The sequence below is a fragment of the Corythoichthys intestinalis genome, chromosome 8 (assembly GCF_030265065.1).
Source record: "Corythoichthys intestinalis isolate RoL2023-P3 chromosome 8, ASM3026506v1, whole genome shotgun sequence".
Taxonomy (NCBI): Eukaryota; Metazoa; Chordata; class Actinopteri; order Syngnathiformes; family Syngnathidae; genus Corythoichthys; species Corythoichthys intestinalis.
Window position 1 is genome coordinate 1,502,363 of NC_080402.1, and position 23,374 is coordinate 1,525,736.

A 23,374-nucleotide genomic window follows, 5' to 3' on the forward strand; every position below is an offset into this window, starting at 1 on the left:
TGATTGCTAGGGGTGACATGCCCATCGCTGCCAGCCTCCGACTTCCAACGGATTGGATGTCTACTAGTGATAAACTCATTGGGAGTCGCAGCAAAAGCCTCTGCCGACATGGCGTCCGGGCGGCCATGTTGCTAGGGGCGACATGCCTATTAAAACCAATGAGTTGACATTCAAGTTAAGTCACAACTACCTTATTTCTCAACCAAAACTATCTGTTATATACTCATTGACTGACATTGACGGCGCTAGACGTCTAATCCGTCAGAAGTGGGAGGCCTGACAGCGAATGAACGAACGTTTATTTGATTCCAGCCTCTTGCTTCCAATGGATTGGACTTCTACTAGTGGTGAGCTCACAGAAGAAGGATGAAAATAGCTTTTATCGCCCATATCAACATGGTGTCCGGGCGGCCATGTTGCTAGGGGCGACATGCCCATCAAAGTCAGTGCGTTGACATTCAAATTAAATCACAACTAGCTTATTATAAACATTCGTTCATTTGGTGCCAGGCCTCCCATTTCCAACGGATTGGACGTCTAGCATTGTCAATGGCAGCCAATGAGTATATAACAGATGCTTTTAGTAGAGAAATAAGCCAGTTGTGACTTAATTTTAATGTCAGCGCATTGGTTTTAATAGGCATGTCGCCCCTAGCAACATGGCCGCCCGGACGCCATGTTGGTAGAGGCTTTTGCTGCAACTCCCAATGAGTTTCTCACTAATGGACATCAAATCCTTTGTAAGTGGGAGGGTGGCAGTGATGGGCATGTGACCCCGACCAGCCTTGCCGCCATGTTGGTAGAGGCGATAAAACTTCTTTTAATGCTTTTGCTGTGAATTTATCCCTAGTAGACGTCTAATCCATTGGAAGCGGGAGGCTGGCAGTGAGTAAACACTCGTTCATTCACTGCCAGGCCTCCCACTTCCGATGGATTGGCTATCTAGTGCAATCAATGAGTTAAAAAGAAAATCAAATTTGTTCCTCTGACTAATATGCACCCTCACATCCACCCATGAGTTCATCACTCATAGATGTCCAATCCGTTTGAAGTGGTGTCAGCCAATGAGTACATAACATATGCTTTCGGTTGAGAAATAAGCTAGTTGTGACTTAATTTTAATGTCAACGCATTGACTTTGATGGGTATGTCGCCCCCAGCAACATGGCCGCCCGGACACCATGTTAATAGGGGCAATGAAAGCTCTTTTCATTATTTTCCTGCAATTCTTAATGAGTTTATCAATAGCAGACATCCAATCTGTTGGTTGTGGGAGGGTGGCAACGATGGGCATGTTGCCCTTACCAAAATGGCTACCTGGACGCCATGTTGGTAGGGGCAATGAAAGCTCTTTTCACGCTTCTGTCGTGAGTTGTTCCACTAGTAGATGTCCAATCCGTCAGACGCGGGAGGCTGGTGTTCGTTTGCTGCCAAACCTCCCACTTCCGTTGGATTGGACGTCTAGCGCCGTTAATGACAGACAATGCATTCTGATTATCGATACAGAGACAAATATGGAATGTAAAAAAAAAAAAAAAAAAGAAAAAAAAAAGGCGTCCGACATTCATAACGCTGCTTACAAAAATGCATTTTTTTACAATTTCGTGCCTGATTTTACATTCAACAAATATACTGTATTTAAAAAGCAATGGGGGAATAGATTTGTACATGAAAAATCCTGAAAAATATTTTTTAAATATTTATAGTATATACAAATTAAATTTAAGAACTATATATTGGAAAATCTTTACATTTTTTATTAAAAAGATGGAGTGGGGATAAACAGGGAGAAGAAAAAATACATAAATTCCAAGAAAACATTTTGTAAAATGTATATTTGTATATATCTCATTTTAAAAAATAGGATGAGGAATACATATTTTTTAAACAATTGTTATTTCTGAAAATGTTGACTTCAAAAAATAATCAATTTTAAATACTTTAAATTTTTTTAGCTTCAAGATATTCGAAGTTAATTTTCTATAGTCAACATTTTTTTATATGCATTTTGAGGTATTCCTCCAATGCTTCATGTATATTTGTTTAACGGAAATTCTGGCATCTTCACGCGCTTACTGCAGATTTGTCAAATGGCGTCAAAGTGCATTTCTTTTGGAAAGATTGTAGTGTCGAGAATTTCGGAGATGCGCGTTGTCAAAACTTTTTAGACACCGTCTCATCCTGGCGACTGGCTGAATGTCTAAAAACATTTGCTTCCCTCAGTGCTCCTCCAGCCAAGATGGCCGCTGGGCGCCGCCCGCTTTCAACTTGATGTGGAACTGCTGCAGAGTTTGCTCCAGCTGCTGCTGGTTGCCAGAGTAGTAGGCGGCCACCGCGTTGTGGAAGAGCATCAGCTGCTTGTGCAACACCTTCACCTGCAAGAGCGAAAATTAAAAAGTTGAACCAAAAGCCAAACAAAAAGGACCGAATGAATAAAAATTGACCCGAAAATGCCCCAAAACCAAAAGGGAGTGACCCAAAAGCAACACTAAGTGACCCCAAAGCAACAGGTGACCCAAAAATGCCCCAAAATCAACATAAAGTGACCTGAAAATGCCCCAAATATCAATAGTAAGTGGCCCGAAATCAACACAAAGTGACCTGAAAATGTCAACACTGACCCCAAAACAACAGGTGACTCAAAAATGCCCTAAAATCAACATTACGTGACCCGAAAACCAATAGTAAGTGACCCAAAATCAACAATGTTACCCCAAAACAACATGTTACCCGAAAATGCCCCAAAACCAATAGGGAGTGACCCAAAGTCAACACTAAATGACCTGAAAAAAAACAGGTAATCCAAAAATCAATAGGAAGTGACCAAAAATCCACACTAAGTGACCCTAAAATGCCCCAAAATCAACACGAACTGACCTGAAAATGCCCCAAAAAAAGTGGGTGACCCAAAATCAAAATAAAGCGACCCAAAATCAACACTTAGTGACCCCAAAACAATAGGTTACCTGAAAATGGCCCAAAACCAGTAGGAAGTGACTTAAAATCAACACTAAGTGACCCAAAAATGCCCTAAAAGCAACACTAGGTGACCTGAAAATTTCTAAGACCAATATTAAGTGACCCAAAATGAACACTAAGTGACACGAAAACGCCACAAAATGACCCATAAAAACAAGTGACCCGAAAATGCCCCAAAACCAATGGAAGTGAGCCAAAACCAACACTAAATGACCCAAAAAAAACAAATGACCCAAAAATGCCCCAAGACCATTACGAAATGACCCAAAATCAATACAACGTGACCATAAAAAACAAGAAGTGACCCAAAAATTCACCAAAATCAATAGGAAATGACTCAAAATCAACACTAAGTGACCCGTAAATGTTCAATAATGAACACTAAGTGACCTAAAAAAACAACAGGTGACCCCAAAATCAATAGTAAGTGATCCAAAATCAACACTAAGTGACCCCAAAATGCCCTTTAAAGCAACACTAAGTGACCCAAAAATGCACCAAAATCAATAGGAAGTGACACGAAATCAACACTTAGTGACCCGTAACTGTTCAATAATGAACACTAAATGTCCTAAAAAAAAAACAGGTGACCCCAAAATCAATAGTAAGTGACCCAAAATCAACAATAAGTGACCCGAAAATGCCCAAAACCAATGGAAGTGACCAAAAATCAACACTAAATGACCCCCCCAAAAAAAACAGGTGACCCAAAAATGCCCCAAGGCCATGACAAAGTGACCCAAAAAAACAAGAAGTGACCCAAAAATGCACCAAAATCATTAGGAATAGAGCCAAAACTACCACCAAGTGACAATAAAAATACCCCAAAATCAACACTGACCAACGCAAAAATGCCCCAAAAATCAACACTAAGTGGCCCAAAAATGCTCCAGTATCAATAGGAAATTAACCAAAATGGGAGTCACCTGGAAATCAGTTAAAGTCATAACGGGAAAACTACAAACATGAAAATGGCAATTCTGATCTATTTAGTTAATAAGTTAATTAGCAATGCAAGTGTATTTATTGCCATTTAATAAATAGCCCCTGGCTGTTGTTGACGGCGCAAGACAACCAATCCGCCCGATCGCCAATGGATTGGACGCCTCACGCCGTCTACAGACCTTGTTCTCCTCCAGGAACTTGAGCTTGACAGAGACATCGTCGCGCATTTTTTGGTACTTGTCGCGGTGCGTCTGGTAGTGCTGTTGCGCCAGCTCTATCTTGGGCAGCGTGGTGGCGTCGCGCGGACCCAGGTTCAGCTCCTCCAGATCCGTGCGGTACGCGTCATACTCCACCCTACAAGCAGGAAGAAGACAACCGACATTTTCAAAGCAGCTCCGTACGCGTCAAAACAAATCCAAGTGGCTACTCTTGACTAACATTTAGCTAAGACCACATTAATAGAGGCCTAAAAATACTCCATACCATAGAAAAAAAAAATGACACTTTTAGGAAAAAGTAATGTCTTTGCATTGCCCCATTATTAACAGAAGTGACCCAAAACCATCAGAAAGTAACCCATAATCATCAGAACCTGACCTGTAAGTCTCCCAAGAGCAATAAAAAGTGACCCCAAATCAACAGGAAGTGATCTGAAATGCCCTAAAATGAACAGTGACAATAAAATTCCCCAAAAATCAACAGCAAGTCACCACTGAAAAGGAAGTCACCCAGAAATGCCCCAAAACCAACAGGAAATGATCAAAAACATACAGGAAGTAACTCTGATATGCCCTGAAATCATCAAAAAGTAACCCAAAATCAACAGAACATGACCAGTAAATTCCCCAAGAACGACAGAAAGTAACCTAAAACGAACAGGAAGTGACCTAAAAATGCTCCGTCGTCAATAGGAAGCGACCCAAAATCAAGAGAAAGCGACGCAACAGCAACAAGTGACCTGGAAATGCCCAAAAATGGACAGGAAGTGACCCAAAACCAACTGGAAGTGACCCAAAATCAACAGGAAATGCTCCAAAATGTAAAAAGGTAGCCAAAATAAAGAGGAAGTGACTGATAGGTACCAAAATAAAGAGGAAGTGACCCTAAACCAACAGAAAGTGACTTGGAAATGCCCCAAAATCAAGAGGAAGTCCTCAATGAATAGCAAGTAACCCATAAATGATAACGAAATGACTTGGGAATGCCCCGAAATGATCTGAAAGTAACCCAAAATCAACAGAAACCTGGAAATGCCTTAAAACGAACTGGAAGTGACCCAAACCAACAGTGTATGACCCGGAAATGACCCAAAATCAAAACGATGTCACCAATGAACAGTAAGTGACCTAGAAATGAACAAAGAAATGTACAGGAAATGACCCAAAACAAACAGGAAATGACCCAGACGTGCCCCAAAATCAACAGGAAATGCTCCAAAATGTAAAAAAGTGACCCAAAACCAACAATATATGACCCGGAAATTAACCAAAATCAACAGGAAGTCTCCAATGAACAGCAAGTGAGCAAGAGATGAACAAAGAAATGTACAGGAAGTGACCCAGAACCAACAGGAAATGACCCGGAAGTGCCCCAAAATCAACAGGAAATGCTCCAAAACGTAAAAAAGTGACCCATAACCAACTGTATATGACCCGGAAATGACCCAAAATCAACATGAAGTGACCAATGAACAGCAAGTGAGCTAGAAATGAACAAAGAAATGTACAGGAAGTGACCTAGAAGTGCCCCAAATTCAACAGGAAATGCTCCAAAACGTAAAAAAGTGACCCAAAACCAACAGTATATGACCCGGAAATTACCCAAAATCAACAGGAAGTGACCAATGAACAGCAAGTGAGCTAGAAATGAACAAAGAAATGTACAGGACGTGACCCAAAACCAACAGGAAATGACCCAGAAGTGCCCCAAAATCAAAAGTATATGTTCCAAAATGTAAAAAAGTGACCCAAAATCAACAGGAAGTGACCAAAAATAAACAAGAAATGACCCGGATATGCACTAAAATCAACAGGAAGTTACCAATGAACAGCAAGTGACCCAGAAACGATCAAAAATGTACAGGAAGTGACCTGGGAATGCCCCAAAATCATTAGAAAGTAACCTAAAATCAACAAGAAGTGACCCAAAACAAACAGGAAATGACCCAGACGTGCCCCAAAATCAACAGGAAATGCTCCAAAATGTAAAAAAGTGACCCAAAACCTACAGTATATGACCTGGAAATGACCCAAAATCAACACGAAGTCACCAATGAACAGCAAGTGAGCTAGAAATGAACAAAGAAACAGGAAGTGACCCAAAACCAATAGGAAATGACCCAGACGTGCCCCAAAATCAACAGGAAATGCTCCAAAACGTAAAAAAAGTGACCCAAAACCAACAGTATATGACCCGGAAATGACCCAAAATCAACAGGAAGTGACCAATGAACAGCAAGTGAGCTAGAAATGAACAAAGAAATGTACAGGACGTGACCCAAAACCAACAGGAAATGACCCAGAAGTGCCCCAAAATCAAAAGTATATGTTCCAAAATGTAAAAAAGTGACCCAAAATCAACAGCAAGTGACCAAAAATAAACAAGAAATGACCCGGATATGCACTAAAATCAACAGGAAGTTACCAATGAACAGCAAGTGACCCAGAAACGATCAAAAATGTACAGGAAGTGACCTGGGAATGCCCCAAAATCATAAGAAAGTAACCTAAAATCAACAAGAAGTGACCCAAAACAAACAGGAAATGACCCAGACGTGCCCCAAAATCAACAGGAAATGCTCCAAAATGTAAAAAAGTGACCCAAAACCTACAGTATATGACCTGGAAATGACCCAAAATCAACACGAAGTCACCAATGAACAGCAAGTGAGCTAGAAATGAACAAAGAAACAGGAAGTGACCCAAAACCAATAGGAAATGACCCAGACGTGCCCCAAAATCAACAGGAAATGCTCCAAAACGTAAAAAAAGTGACCCAAAACCAACAGTATATGCCCCGGAAATGACCCAAAATCAACAGGAAGTGACCAATGAACAGCAAGTGAGCTAGAAATGAACAAAGAAATGTACAGGAAGTGACCCAAAACCAACAGGAAATGACCCAGAAGTGCCCCAAAATCAAAAGCATATGTTCCAAAATGTAAAAAAGTGACCCAAAATCAACAGCAAAGGACCAAAAATCAACAAGAAACGACCCAGATACGCCACAAAAATCAACAGGAAGTTGCCAATGAACAGCAAGTGACCCAGAAACGATCAAAAATGTACAGGAAGTGACCTGGGAATGCCCCAAAATCATAAGAAAGTAACCTAAAACCAACAGGAACTGATCCAAAATATACAGGAAGTGACCAGGAGATGCCCCAAAACCAACAAGAAATGCTCTGAAATGTAAAAAGTGACCAAAACCAACAGGAAGTGATGCAGAAAATTCTATCAAATCAACAGGTAATGATCCAAAATATACAGGAAGTGATCTGGAAATGCCGCATTGTCAATAGGAAGTGACCCAAAACCAACGAAAAAGGAACAAGTGATCTAAAAATGCCCGAAAATGAACAGGAAGTGACCCAAAACCAACAGGAAGTGACCCGGAAATGCCCCAAACAAAATCAACAGGAAGTCAACCAGTGAACAGCAAGTGACCCAAAATCCGTAGAAAGTGACCTATACGTCCCCAAAACTAAACAGGAAGTTGCCCAAAACCAACAGGAAGTGATGCAGGAAATGCAAATGTAAAGGAGCAAAAGGGTACCTGGCGAGCTCGTATTGCTTGATGTTGATGATGGTGTCCTCGATGGTTTTGTCCACCAGAGTGTTGACGCTGTCGATGAAGAAGTTTATGGCGCTCAGCAACGTCTCGCCATTTTTTGACAAAAGCTTTTGGGTTTCGGCGTTGAACGCAAACTCCTCCTGAGGAACCCAAAAAACAAATGAGTATTCCATAGGGTTGGAAGCTGCCGACCTTCTCACTTCAGACGGATTGGACATCTCGCGCCATCTGTGGCAATCTCTGAGAAATTAACAGGTGATTTTGCCGAGACAAACCAGTTGAGAAATAAGCTAATTATGACTTCATTTTCGTGTTAACGCATAGACTTTGATGGGAAGGTCGGCCCTACCAACATGGCCGTCTAGCGCCATCAATGGCCACTACTGATTACATTGAAGATACTTAGAAATAAGATGAGAAATAAGCTAGTTTTGTCTTCATTTTAATGTCAATGCATTGACTTTTATGGGAATGTTGCCTCAGGGCGGCCATCTTGGTAGGGGCGACTAAAGGTCTTCACGTTTTTGCCGTCAGTTGAGTTCAAAACAAGTAAATGTCCAATTCATTTGAAGCGGGAGGTTGGCAGTGAATAAACATTCATTTATTCGCTGCCAACCCTCTCACTTCAAACGGATTTGACGTCCATTAGTCAGTGGGAGCCAGTGAGTTAAAGCAGATGCTTTGACGCTGTTAAATTGAGCTAGTTATGACTTCATTTTAAAGTCAATTCATTGACTTTGATGGAAACGTAGCCGTAGGGCGGCCATCTTGGTAGGGGCGAAGAAAAGCCTTTTCAGGAGTTCATTACCTCCAATTCATTTGAAGTGGGAGCGTGGCAGCCAATGAACGTTGTTTGCTCAATGGCTGCCAACCCTGCCGCGACAGACTGATTGGACGCCTATTGCCCTTCAGCAGCCAATGGGTTAAAGCAGATGGTTTGAAGTTGTTCAAATTAGCTAGTTATGACTTCCTTTCACTGTCATTTGATAGACTTTTATGGGAACGTCGCCTCAGCACGGCCATCTTGGTAAGGGCGACAAAAGGTCTTTTCATGTTTTCGCCATCAATTGAGTTCACCACAAGTAAACGTCCAATCCATTTGAAGCGGGTGGGTGGCCACCCTCCCGCTTCAAACCGATTGGACGTCTATTGCCGTCAATGGGAGCCAATGAGTTAAAGCAAATGCATTGACATTGTTAAAATGAGCTAGTTATGACCTAATTTTAAAGTCAGTACATTGACTATGATGGAAACGTGGCTTTAGGGCAGCCATCTTGGTAGGGCCGATGAAAAGCCTTTTCATGCTGTTGTCGTCAAGCGGAAAAGATCATCAATCCAATTCATTTTAAGCGGGAGGGTGGCCTTCATTGGCTGCCAACCCTCCCACTACAAACGGGTTGGACACCTACTGCCATCAAACAGCCACTGAGTTAAAGCAGATGCTTTGACATAGTTCATTTTAGCTCGTTATGACTTCATTTTAAAGTTAATGCATTGACTTTTATTGGGAACGTTGCCTCTATGGGCGGCCATGTTGGTAGGGGCAATGAAAGGTCTTCATGCTTCTGTCGCCAATTGAAATGTTATCACGAGTAGACGTCCCAACTGTTTGAAGCGGAAGGGTGGCAGCAAATGAAGTTCATTCGCGATGGCCATCAATCGAGGAGATGGCGGCAGGACCCACGTGGAGCTCGGGCGTCTTGAGGCTCAGGTCGGCGAACGCGTCGCCCAGCTGCTTCTGCGTACGCAATACGGGCGCCAGCTGGGCGGCCAGCGTCTGCGCCAGCTTGATGAGGTGCTGGTACTTGCGCTTGTTGTCGCGCAGCACCTCGATCCGGGCCTCCAGGTCCAGGTCCACCGTCTTGGAGCCGCGACCCAGCCTCTCCGACAGGATCTGCCGCGTGCACTGGAAAACGAGCAGTTTCACAAATTCGCATCACTTCAAAAATGGGAAAGAAACAGTTTGTTTTATTGAACGCAGCACACAGGCTAACTACTCTCAGTAATGAGCCCTAGCAAGTTATCCATCAACCTTTGCGGGTGGAACAGAGCAATAGGAACAGCCTCAGGCATTGTGGCGCTCGCTCAGGATGTAAAGAACGTTCATGTTATCAAGTTATCGTGTTCTGTGCCAATTATTTCTACTGTTCCAGTTAATACGGAAGCGTATTGCTGCCACTTAACAGAAGAAAAAAAAAAGTCCAGTATCACATTTTTACATGCTAGTTATCACGTTTTTACATTTCACGTTCTTACATGCAATTATCACGTTTTTACATGCTACGTATCACATTTCTACATGCTAGTTATCACATCTTTACATGCTAGTTGTCACCTTTTTATAGATCACATTTTTACATGTTAATTATCACATTTTTACATGCAAGTTATCACATTTTTACATTTCATATTTTTAAATGCTAATAATCAAATTTTTACATGCTAATTATCACGTTTATATATGCTAATTTTAATTGTTTACATGCTAATTATCATGTTTTTACATTATATTACCCATTTAAATTTCATGTTTTACATGGGACTCATCTTTTTACATATCACATATTACATGCTAGTTTTTACTTTTCTCGCTTCTATGTGTTATCACATTTTTACATGCCTGTTATCACGTTTTATATTTCATGTTTATAAATGACAATTTTCACATTTTTACAAGCTGTTACTTTTTACGTGATAGTATCACGTTTCTACGGCGCCACTTATCACATTTTTGCATGCTAATCATCACATTTTTATATGCTAATCATGTTTTTACATGCTAGTTGTCACATTTTTACATTTCGTCTTTTTAAATGCTAATTATCATATTTTTACATGCTAGTTGTTACTTATTACATGTATATTTTTTTACGTGCCAATTATCGTTTTAAATTGTAATTATCACGTTTTTATATGCTAATTATCATTTTTACATGCTAATTATCACGTTTTAACATGCTAATCACCTTTTTACATATTACATTTTTACATGCTAATTATCATGTTTTTACATGCTAATTATCACATTTGTACGTTCCAATTATCACGTTTTCTCATGCTAATTATCACATTTTAACATGCTAATTATCACCTTTTTACATGTTAATAATCACATTCAAATTCTAATTATTACATTTTTAAATGATACTGATCACCTTTTTACATGTCACATTTTTATATGCAAGTTATCACGTTTTTCCGTTACCACGGTTTTACATGCTAGTTATCACGTTTTTACATTTGATGTTTTTAAATGCTAATTATCACATTTTGCATGCTAGTTATCACTTTTTACATGATAGTATCACATTTGTAAATGATTGTATCACGTTTTTACATGATAATTATCACATTTTACTTGCTAGTTATCACATTTTTACGTTTCACGTTTCTACATGCTAAATATCACATTCTTATACGATAGTGTCATGCTTTTACATGCTAGTATCACATTTTTACATGCAAATTATCAAGTTTTTACATGATTGTCTCACGAATTGACATCATTATCAAATTTTTTCATAATAGTCTCACCTTTTTAGTTTTACATATCACATTTTTACATGCTAGTAATCAGTTTTTTACATTTCACGTTTTTACATGCTAATTATCTCATTTTAACATGCTAATTATCACGCTTTTACATAATTTTTACATGATCATCACATTTTTACATAAATATCACATTTTTACATAATAATTATAACCTAAAAAATATTTATTATCATGAATTACAATATGATTTGAGGTCACTTCCCGTTTAGTAATCCAAAAGGAAGTGGAAGTGACCTATAAACGCCCCAAAATCAACAGGAAATGACCTGAAATGCCCCAAAATGAACTCAATGGCTGCCAGTGACGGCCATAGACGTCCAATCTGTTTGAAGCGGGAGGGATGGGCTCCCTCTCAGGTCAAACGGATTAGGCGTCTACTAAACTAATGTCAGGAGGATGAAAAGAGCTTGTTTTTCCATATATTTATTGCATTTTAGAATACCTTTAATAATGATTATATCGCCGTATGATGAGAAAATCGTCAGCGTGACCCTTGCATAGCCTATCCTATCGTGAGGTACCCACCCCATATTTTATCATTTCATATATAAGTCTCACCCTGAGACAAACAAATGACAAAAGAAATGCATGACTTACAGTCTGAAAAATATGGTATTTATTTTCACAGAAAAATGAGAATAAATCCTCTTTGGTTTTTGAAAAGAAAATAAATTGATTGTGCTATGACTTACTTTATACGTGTTGATGCTCCACTTTCTGACCAGATCTAGTTTCTCCATTGTCGGACTCTTGACGTCTTCAGACAAGACCAGCGCCCCGCTCACCGGCTGCCTTTGGCTCGCTTCTGCGCCGCCGCCGTCGACCACAACAGTTTAGTTACTTTAGTCACGCTGCTCTTGTAGTACTATTTGTCCAGTGCTACTAGTGGTACTAGGGATGATTGTGTTTCAGTGCCATTGACGGCAATAGACGGCCAATCCAATTTGACTGGGATGTAGGTGGCGAAAAAAAGTGATTAAAAAAAAAACTGACCCAAAAAACAGCATATTTCAAGTTTTTTTTTTTTTTCTAAATAAAAATTACATTTTTATAGATAATTAGAATTTAAAAAATTTAATTTAGACTATTTTTTCCCACTTAGTTTATTTAAGATATGAATAAATAAAAATGCAAATTAATTTCAATACAAATTTAAATCAATGACAAAATAATAATACGGATTTTTTATTTTAAAAAACAGATTGATAGTAATAAAAAAAAAATCATTATATCCAATTTTTTCCACTTTCTTTATTAGTATTTAAAATACTAAAAGTTCATTTCAATACAAATTAATTTAAACAAAAAAAAGTTAAAATTGCCTTTTTTATTGAAGAAACAGATTAAAAGTGAAAAACAAAATTAAAAAAATAAAACAAGTTTTTGGCGGGGTTTATTAATTTCTTAAAATAAAAAAATAAAATACTGCGCATGACTGACGAGTGACAACCTTTCAAAATACAAATGAATAAAAAAACTAATTAAAATTAGGGCTGTCAAAATTATCGCGTTAACGGGCGTTAATTAATTTTTTAAATTAATCACGTTAAAATATTTGACGCAATTAACGCAGATGTCCCGCTCAGACAGATTTAAATGACTGTTCAGTGAAAAGCTCACTTGTTGTTATGGAGTTTTGCCGCCCTCTGCTGGCGCTTGGGTGAATGACCATCTCGCATATTGCTTCAAACAGATTATACAATGAGGCCGTTTATGGACATTAAGAGTGAAGAGAATGCCACCGGCCGATTGGGGGCAGCGCCATTCCATACTCATGTTATTTCTTCAAAACGTGGGAGAATTAGTAGTTGTGAGACGTTTATGCTGTATTCACAATGCAACGCAAATTGCTATTTGTGCTCCACACATATTTCGGTAAGTTTTCTTTCTTTTAGTGGCAATTATGTGTCTCTTGTTGTATTTTGGGTAAGATATGTACAGATATATTTAATACAGTAAAGGCGAGTGGACACAGGCGTTCTTTGGACCGCGCCGTTTATTGGCAACTCCTTCACAACAAACATACAGTGGGGAGAACAAGTATCGTTTAGTGAAAGCACAACAAAAATAATATTCCTATCTCTCCCAAAAAAAAAAAAAATTCACAAAAAGAAAAGCACTTCAGTCTATAGTAATGAGGCCCTATTCTTAAACAACAATGCAAAATGAACTGGCATTCCATATCAAAATCGCTATGCAAAATACACATAAAACTTTGGTCACTCTATTTTTATTATTGTTATTTTTATTCTTCTTATTATTATATTAACTCTAATTTTGATTGAAAATTTTACAAATTTTATTAAAACGAAAACATGAAGAGGGGTTTTAATATAAAATTACTATAACTTGTAACTATAACATTTATCGTTTAAGAGCTACAAGTCTTTCTATCCGTGGATCACTTTAACAGAAAAAATGTTAATGCCATTTGTGGATTTATTGTTACAATAAACAAATACAGTACTTATGTACAGTATGTTGTTTGTATATATCCGTCGTGTGTCTTATCTTTCCATTCCAACAATAATTTACAGAAAAATATGGCATATTTTAGAGATGGTTTGAATTGCGATTAATTGCGATTAATTACGATTAATTAATTTTTAAGCTGTAATTAACTCGATTAAAAATTTTAATCGTTTGACAGCCCTAATTAAAATACAAATTTGAATGATAAAATCATGAAAATACAAATTCCCCCCCTTTCTAATAAAAAAAAACTGATAAAAAATGAACATAATTTTTAAAAAATTGAAAAAAAACCTAATTGAAATATAAATTTAAATAATGATAAAATCATGACAATTCCGATTTCCCCCCCTTTTTAATAAAAAAAAAAACTGATCAAAACTGAACAATTTTTTAAAAATTGGAGAAAAAAAAACAAATTAAAATATAAATTTAAATAATGATAAAATCATGGAAATACTGATTTCCCCCCTCTTTTAGTTAAAAAATACTGATCGAAACTGAAAATAATTAAAAAAAACTTGAAAATCGTACTTTTCCACTTTATTAATGTCTATAAATCAAAAAATTAATACTGCAACTGGCTGCTAACCAGCTCAGGTTAAGCGGTCTGGAAGATGAAATGAATGAATTAGCGCTGCAGCTATCGATTATTTTAGTAGTCGATTAATCGATGAACCATTAGTTGGAATAATTGAGAAATAGGATAAGCTACATGAAAAATTTACCCAAGCTGAGCCTCCAACGATATAAAAAATAAATAAATGAGGATCCATGTAAAACAAAAGAACAATAGGCTAACTTACATAGCAAAAGTCAGCTAGTTTAAATGCTATAAAATTAAACTTTGCTCTTAACAAATGGTTCGGACACATATTCCCAGAAAAATAGGCTAAATATACCTATAAACTAAATTACGAATGCATTAAAAAAAAAACATTAGCTCAAAGAAATACTTAGCTTATGTTTGTCTTAACAGGGAGCACCTGGATTCAGCCATGTGAAATAAGGCAGACTATAAGGCAGTGTATCCACCCAAATCAATAAAACTAAATGCAAACACTTTCAAAATAAACCTTTACAACGCCACTTTAATTAAACGAATACTCGAAGCAGCAAAATTTAATTTGAATCTTGTTTTTGTAATCGAATACTCGAGTTAATCGATTAATCGTTGCAGCACTAGAATGAAGGAATAAAACTAAAATAAAGATTAATAAAAAAAAAAAATGGGCAGGCGGACTGGATGTCAGCGGCAGCCAATGAGTAAACAATGACTTGGAATATTGCGTGAGTAAAAGCCGGTACAGTGAGAGCCAAGAAGAAGAACCTTTTGCACGCCCGGGAGTTTGTTTGTTTGTTTCTAATTAGCCAAGCCTGTGCGGCACAGGTGTGGGAAAGAGCCATGGCAACCCCTCACTCCAATTTGCATTTCTAACAGGAGCATGAAAAGCAAAGGAGGAGGTTCCTTCACTTCAAACATTGTGCAAAAGACAATCATCCTCTCTACACACAAACAAATACGTCATTGGCTGCCACTGACGTCTACTACAGTAATTATTTTACATTTGTACACATTTACTGGACATTCAAGCGACGTGTTTGGTAAATACTATGAACGCAGATCTCACCATTTATGTCGAGATTTTCCCATTTTAAACATGAATACTCAGCCCGTTTTCAGGCACGAAAATGGGTCAGCAGCAGGGGTCGCGTTAACCGAATATTTTCCGTCGTTGACCGATTTTTTAAAACGGTGACGGAAAAAACTGAAATCCATCCGTCATTTTGACCGGTTGCAATTCACACCCCAGACCACAGGGTGGCGAGTGAGTTTATTAATTAGCTATTGTCTCTCTTGATGCATGACGTCGTTGGCCTTATTCTGAAAAATGTCAAGGCAACTGAGTGTCCGAAGTTTCTTCAAAAAGCCCCAAAACAACGATGGTGTTGATAAAAGAGGTGAAAAAACAGGGACTGCACAAGCGGGCACGCAATTCAAGTCCATGCGCACCAGGAGGAAAGTGTGAGACTACGTTCAGGCCAGAGCAGGTGAACTGTTCATTTCATTGTTCCATATGCTACATATGGTAAGCTACCTACCTACTGGGGCCACAGTTAGCTGTTTTTGTCACTGCGGAGAAAAAGTTACATATTCATCTGCTTGATGTGTGATGGCACGGTGTGGATTCTCTGTTAAGCTTGTTCGGACAGAATTTAAAATGAATGAAAACCAAATACTATTGAATATGTTGAAGCGGTATGCAATGTTAAGAGTCTTGTTAGCTGTAGGCGCACTATCCTAGACCCCTCACTATCCACTCGCGGGGGCCTGCGCTTGTCAGTGACGTTCCTTATTCTCGCTATATGATTATACAACTTTAACATTTGTTAATAATACGCTCTGTGTGTAGTATCATCCATCGCTTTTCCTTTTTAAATGGGCACTTATAAGCGAACGCAAGAAGTAACAACGGGAACATTTTTAAACGGGCATTTCGCGGGAGAGCATTTCAACTCTTCGGCCAATCATATAGCGAGAGCGAGTGGATAGTGAGGAGACCGCGCGCGGCTCTTAAGTGTCTCTGTCACGTGACTGTCGTAGCTGGTAACGCGCTCGGCCAAATGGACACACAAGTACGGAAGGTGAATTATGCCAAACAAAGGGTCACCACAATGTCATTATCATCATTTTAAAAATTTAATTGACGGGAAAAAATAGATTATGACCGGATTTTTATGACCCTGTCAGTCAAAATGACAGACAACGAAAAAGTCTAGCGCAACCTCTGGTCAGCAGTTAAAAAAGTGAGAAGGGTGTGGAGGAAATATGTTCTGGTAAGGCTGTCCCAAACGACTAATTTTCTCCCGATAAGTCAGCCGATTATTTTTACGATTAGTCGACTTATAATAATAATAAAAAAACTGCTTTTACTAATTTAGCAATGACTTTTTTGTTGACGCTTATTAATTCACAAAAACTAGGGCTGTCAAACGATTAAAATGTTTAACCGAGTTAATTACAGCTTTAAAATTAATCGTAATTAGGGCTGCAGCTATCGATTATTTCAGTAGTCGATTAATCGATTAACTATTTAGTTCCAATAATCGAGTAATAGGATGTGGATCGGCTGTGCCTCAAACGGTATATACAGTGCCTTGCAAAAGTATTCGGCCCCCTTGAACCTTTCGCCACATTTCAGGCTTCAAACATAAAGATATAAAATTTTTATTTTTTGTCAAGAATCAACAACAAGTGGGACACAATCGTGAAGTGGAACAAAATTTATTGGATAATTTCAACTTTTTTAACAAATAAAAAACTGAAAAGTGGGGCGTGCAATATTATTCGGCCCCCTTGCGTTAATACTTTGTAGCGCCACCTTTTGCTCCAATTACAGCTGCAAGTCGCTTGGGGTATGTTTCTATCGGTTTTGCACATCGAGAGACTGACATTCTTGCCCATTCTTCCTTGCAAAACAGCTCGAGCTCAGTGAGGTTGGATGGAGAGTGTTTGTGAACAGCAGTCTTCAGCTCTTTCCACAGATTCTCCATTGGATTCAGGTCTGGACTCTGACTTGGCCATTCTAACACCTGGATACGTTTATTTTTGAACCATTCCGTTGTAGATTTGGCTTTATGTTTTGGATCATTGTCCTGTTGGAAGATAAATCTCCGTCCCAGTCTCAGGTCTTGTGCAGATACCAACAGGTTTTCTTCCAGAATGTTCCTGTATTTGGCTGCATCAATTTTAACCATCTTCCCTGTCCCTGCTGAAGAAAAGCAGGCCCAAACCATGATGCTGCCACCACCATGTTTGACAGTGGGGATGGTGTGTTCAGGGTGATGAGCTGTGTTGCTTTTACGCCAAACATATCGTTTTGCATTGTGGGCAAAAAGTTCCATTTTGGTTTCATCTGACCAGAGCACCTTCTTCCACATGTTTGGTGTGTCTCCCAGGTGGCTTGTGGCAAACTTTAAACGAGACTTTTTATGGATATCTTTGAGAAATGGCTTTCTTCTTGCCACTCTTCCATAAAGGCCAGATTTGTGCAGTGTACGACTGATTGTTGTCCTATGGACAGACTCTCCCACCTCAGCTGTAGATCTCTGCAGTTCATCCAGAGTGATCATGGGCCTCTTGGCTGCATCTCTGATCAGTTTTCTCCTTGTCTGAGAAGAAAGTTTGGAAGGACGGCCGGGTCTTGGTAGATTTGCAGTGGTCTGATGCTCCTTCCATTTCAATATGATGGCTTGCACAGTGCTCCTTGAGATGTTTAAAGCTTGGGAAATCTTTTTGTATCCAAATCCGGCTTTAAACTTCTCCACAACAGTATCTCGGACCTGCCTGGTGTGTTCCTTGGTTTTCATAATGCTCTCTGCACTTTAAACAGAACCCTGAGACTATCACAGAGCAGGTGCATTTATACGGAGACTTGATTACACACAGGTGGATTCTATTTATCATCATCGGTCATTTAGGACAACATTGGATCATTCAGATATCCTCACTGAACTTCTGGAGTGAGTTTGCTGCACTGAAAGTAAAGGGGCCGAATAATATTGCACGCCCCACTTTTCAGTTTTTTATTTGTTAAAAAAGTTGAAATTATCCAATAAATGTTGTTCCACTTCACGATTGTGTCCCACTTGTTGTTGATTCTTGACAAAAAAATTAAATTTCATATCTTTATGTTTGAAGCCTGAAATGTGGCGAAAGGTTGCAAGATTCAAGGGGGCCGAATACTTTTGCAAGGCACTGTATCTAGAGCTGAAACGAGTACTCGAGCAACTCGAGTAACTCGAGTTTAAAAACTGATCCGAGTAATTTTATTCACCTCGAGTAATTGTTTATTTTGACAGCTCTAAGCATCACATTTTGCTCGGACTACTTTTAATGCGGGACACGCTGTCACGTGCGGAGAGGAAGAAGGAAAAAAAAAACTTACTTCAGCCGACAGCCGCCACAAACGACGCCGACGTTGCTAAATACTAGCCCGCACGATGCTACGTTGGTACAGGTAGCGTCTGATGCGTCTCATAGAGATCACATGTATGTTGAACTAGATGCGAAATGATAGACTTGGCTGCGTCTGGGCAGCGTTAGTAAACAGCCGCCATCTTAAAGCAGTAGAGCGCTTAGCGCTAATAAAGAGCGCTAAGCGCTAATAAATAAGATTAACGTTACTGTCACTACTAGCTCACGTAACGTTAGCCCTGCGGAGGGCTAGGTTTCAATTAATTATGACCGCTGTCGATGGGTGGCTAACGTGTCTTACATACAGGCTTTAACATAACATAGCATTGTGGAGTGATGAGGGTGTAAAATAAAAACTTAATCATGCTAACTATCAATTTTAGCTCAGTAGTCATTGCTGGATAAAACACCAAGTAGCACTGGTCCCTAATGTGCTCCAATACAGCCTGTATCATACATTTATTTTGAACACTGCAAAAACTCCAAATCCTATCAGTGGCCTATACTACGAAGCCGGTTTTCTGGCTTAGCAGGGTAACTTCGAGAGTAACTTTATCACGTGCGACGTAAGTTCGCGGCTATGCGAGACTACGAAAGGTGGATATGTTGGAACCGAGAAGTGTTGCCATGGCAACACACGCCACACGCCAAACCTGGTCGTCTCAGAGTTAGATCTTGCTTAACATCAGGATTCCAATTAACCACGCTCTATTTAAACAGCACTCCTCCGCGGATGTGTCCTCCTGACAATGACAGCGTACTTGGACGACCCATATGACATTGGCGCGCGGATTGTGAGGGGCTCTCTCCGGAGGGCACGGGTATTTCGGGACCGCCAGAATCCGCTGGCGTACTCGGAAGATGTTCTCCATGAAAGGTATAGATTTTCAGCTGAGGGAATTCTTTACCTGTGCCAACTGATCTAGGCAGCAGACGTCACTAATGTAACCCGCCGAGTCAGGCCCTCACAACCGCGCAGATTGTGTGTGCCTGTCCGTGCGCTCTTTCGCCAGGGACAATATATGTATTCCATCGGTGATGTTGAATATGCCGTGCGATTCGGAGTGGGGTATGGAAACGCTTCAAATTGATGCATTTATAATAATCATAGAAATATGTAGACTATTTAAACATTGAGAAAACTTGTGTTTTTTTCTGCCAACTGGAGGAGATTAAATTAAATGTCAAATCCACTGATAGGACAGACGCACAAATATAAAAGATATAAATGTTTATTGAATATGCATCTTACAGTCTTGTTTAACTGTGAAAAATTGCTACAAAAGACGGGCTTTTATTTACGCAACAACGCATGGCATCCCCGCATTTCCTTCTTCTCCTGAGTCCTCACAAATATAACTTTTTTTTTTTTTTTTTTGGGGGGGGGGGGGGGGGGGGGTTGTCGGGCTCGGGCCTGCAAATCAAGTTTATTGATCGGACTCGGATTTTTTAGGCCCAAACTAAAAAAAAGAACATACGTATTCGTACAGTCAAGGGGACTAAACATACAATCATCCTGTTTCGTGTGGTGATGTGTGACAATTATTTCTTACTGTTAATGTACCAAATCTTATTTTATTGTCCTGACAGCAGGCTTTATTTCTTTTCATGGACATAAGTAAACTGGCATATTGACGCATTCACAAATCACACGATCTGTAAATTCGCTGTCAACAGACCCGTTGCGCTCTACTCGCCGAAGCGGTGTTGGATTTCGCAGTGGGGGTGGATTTTAATTCCTCATAATTCCGCATGATCATCGCGCATTCTTCCTCCGTGAAGTAGTGTTTGACTCTGGTCACCGCCCCCTTTTATGTGAACTGAAATTGCTAAGCGCGTCACTTAGTTTCATCCTGGTTCCAGTACCATTTTTGGCCACCAAGCTTACATTTGGCCCCTTTGACTAATTCAAACAAATACTAAAAATAAAAAAAAACTTTGGATTAGTGCTGCAACGATTAATCAATTAAGTCGAGTATTCGATTAGAAAAAAAAAAGATTCAAATTAAATTTTGTTGCTTCGAGTATTCGTTTAATTAAAGTGGCGTTGTAATTAAAGTGGCGTTGTAATGGTTTATTTTGAAAGTGTTTGCATTTAGTTTTATTGATTAGGGTGGATACACTGCCCTCTGGTCTGCCTCTTTTCACATGGCTGAATCCAACCGCTCCCTGTCAAGACCAACGTAAGCTATGTTTTTGTTCGAGCTAAGGTTTTTTAATGCATACATAATTTTGTTTATAGGTATATTTAGCCGTTTTTTTGTGGGAATATGTGTCTGAACCATTTGTTAAGAGCATTGCAAAAAAAAAAAAAAAAAAAAAAACCATTTTATAGCATTTAAGCTAACGGACTTTTTCTATGTAAGTTAGCCAATTGTTCTTTTGTTGTACATAGATCCTCATTTTAAATTTTTATATATATATATATATATATATATACAGTGGTACCTCTACATACGATCACTTCGACACACGATCTTTTCGACATCCGACGTAAAATTTGAGCCGCCATTTGTTTCTACATCCGACGAGTTGCTCGAAATACGACGACATGACAGCACTGCAAACGAACCCACGGTGGATTTTCTTATGTGAGAAATCAACACAGTTTTCAAAAAAAGTTGATACAGTTGGAGAAACAAGGAAAAAAGTGATGCTTACCTTTGAAATGAAGATGCAAGTTATAGAAAAATATGAGCTTGGGGTGCGCGTCCCTGAACTGGCTCAACAATACAGCTCCATGGTCCTCTTATGACCACCGTTTGCCACTATTTATAAGTTAAGGTGACAATTATTATTGTGGTAACATTGCCAAGGAAATCGCCAGCTTTGTCACGTTTTTATCATTTATTTAAGAACTTATCCAACACAAAACGCTCATTGTCTTAAGCAGTTGACTGCTCTCAGGAAAACGAAAGTATTATCTCTACCGCACCGACCTATCTCACTGGAGACGTCACCTTCGCGGTGCGTTCAGGGACAGGAAAAAGTGTCCGCCATATTAGAATCCGATTCGTTACATTATTTTCAGGAAGAATTATTAATTCTTCTTCTTCTTCTTATATTATTCTGAATTATTTATTTATAACTTATTTGTTTTTCTATGTTTAATTGTCATTTGTAACAGTGCCAGCAGTATTTATTAAGAATTTAGTGTATGTTTTTAGGCTTTGGAACGAATTAATGGAATTATAATGTATTCCTATGGGAAAATCCTGCTCGACATACGACCATTTCGACTTACAAACAAGGTCCTGGAACGAATTAAATTCGTATGTAGAGGTACCACTGTATATATATATACATATATATACTGTTCGAGGCTCAGCTCAGGTATTTAATTTTTCATGTTCCTTATCCGATTATTCGAACTAACTAGTCCATCGATTAATCGACAACTAAAATATTCGATAGCTGCAGCCCTAATTTGGATATTTGGACAGACATTTCTGCCAGCGTCGTTCCGGCGGACTACCCACCTGATTGGATGACGACTTCCGACGTGGGGGCATAGTTGGAGGATGGGAGGCGGAGGTCCGTAACTGCCAGCCCTCCGGAGGAAGAGTCCTGCAAAAAAAGCATTCAGTCATTGTTGTAGCTGATGCCAATATAAATTTTAAAGATTGGCACCAGCCCCTCCCAGTCCAAACGGATAGGACGTCTAACGGCGTCAAAGGTAACATTTTAAATTTGGAGTGTTCCAAAAATTCACGCCACACCAAAATTGGACAAAACATTCCTATTTATTCTTTTCAATAGTAAATAAATATTGACAGGAAGTGACCCAGAAGGCCCTAAAATCTACAGGAAGGGACACAGAAATGACCAAAAAATCAACAGAAAAAGATTCAAAATGTTCAGCTAGTGACCCTCAAATGGCACAAAATGTGCAGGAAGTGACCTTATTGCACTCTAAAAGTAACAGGAAGCAACCAATGAACAGACAGTGACCCTGAAATGCCCTAAAATCATGAGGAAGTGACCCTGGAATGCCCCAAAATGTGCAGGAAGTGACTCAAAAATGCCCTAAAACTATGAAGAAGTGACCCTGGTATGCCTCAAATGTGCAAGAAGTGACCCAAAATCAAAATTAAGTAAGCTTATTGTACCCTAAAATCAACAAGAAGCAACCAATGAACAGGAAGCAACCCAGAAATGTCCTAAAATCATGAAGAAGTGCCCTGGAATGCCCCAAATATGCACTAAGTGACCTTATTGTACACTAAACTTAACAGGAAGCGACCAATGAACAGGAAGTGACTAGGAAATGCCCTAAAATCATGAGGAAGTGACCCTGGAATGCCCCAAATATGCAGGAAGTGACCCAAAATCAACAGTAAGTGACCTCATTGTACCCTAAAATTAACATGAAGCAACCAATGAACAGGAAGTGACCAGGAAATGCCCTAAAATCATGAGGGAGTGACCCAAAATCAACAGGACGTGGTCTTTAAGTACCCTAAAATTAACAGGAAGCGACCAGGAAATGCCCTAAAATCATGAGGAAGTGACCCAAAATCAACAGGACGTGATCTTGAAATGACCCAAAATCAACAGGAAGTGACCCGGAAATGCACTAAAACCATGAGGAAGTGACCCAAAATCAACAGGAAGTGCCCTTTAAGTACCCTAAAATTAATAGGAAGCGACCAA

General features: G+C 39.2%; 1 protein-coding gene across 1 annotated transcript in view; it reads right to left on the minus strand.

Moving 5' to 3' along the window:
• Positions 1-219: 219 nt before the first annotated feature.
• arfip1 (ADP-ribosylation factor interacting protein 1 (arfaptin 1)) overlaps positions 220-23,374 on the minus strand; it is a 31,997-nt gene continuing 8,842 nt past the window's right edge. The window contains exons 4-9 of the mRNA XM_057844527.1: positions 22,201-22,288; positions 11,964-12,076; positions 9,401-9,622; positions 7,699-7,856; positions 4,104-4,278; positions 220-2,375 (exon numbers count right to left, since the gene is read on the minus strand). Coding sequence (XP_057700510.1) covers positions 2,220-2,375; positions 4,104-4,278; positions 7,699-7,856; positions 9,401-9,622; positions 11,964-12,076; positions 22,201-22,288 — 912 coding nt within the window. The 3' untranslated portion in view covers positions 220-2,219. The remainder of the gene's footprint in view (positions 2,376-4,103; positions 4,279-7,698; positions 7,857-9,400; positions 9,623-11,963; positions 12,077-22,200; positions 22,289-23,374) is intronic.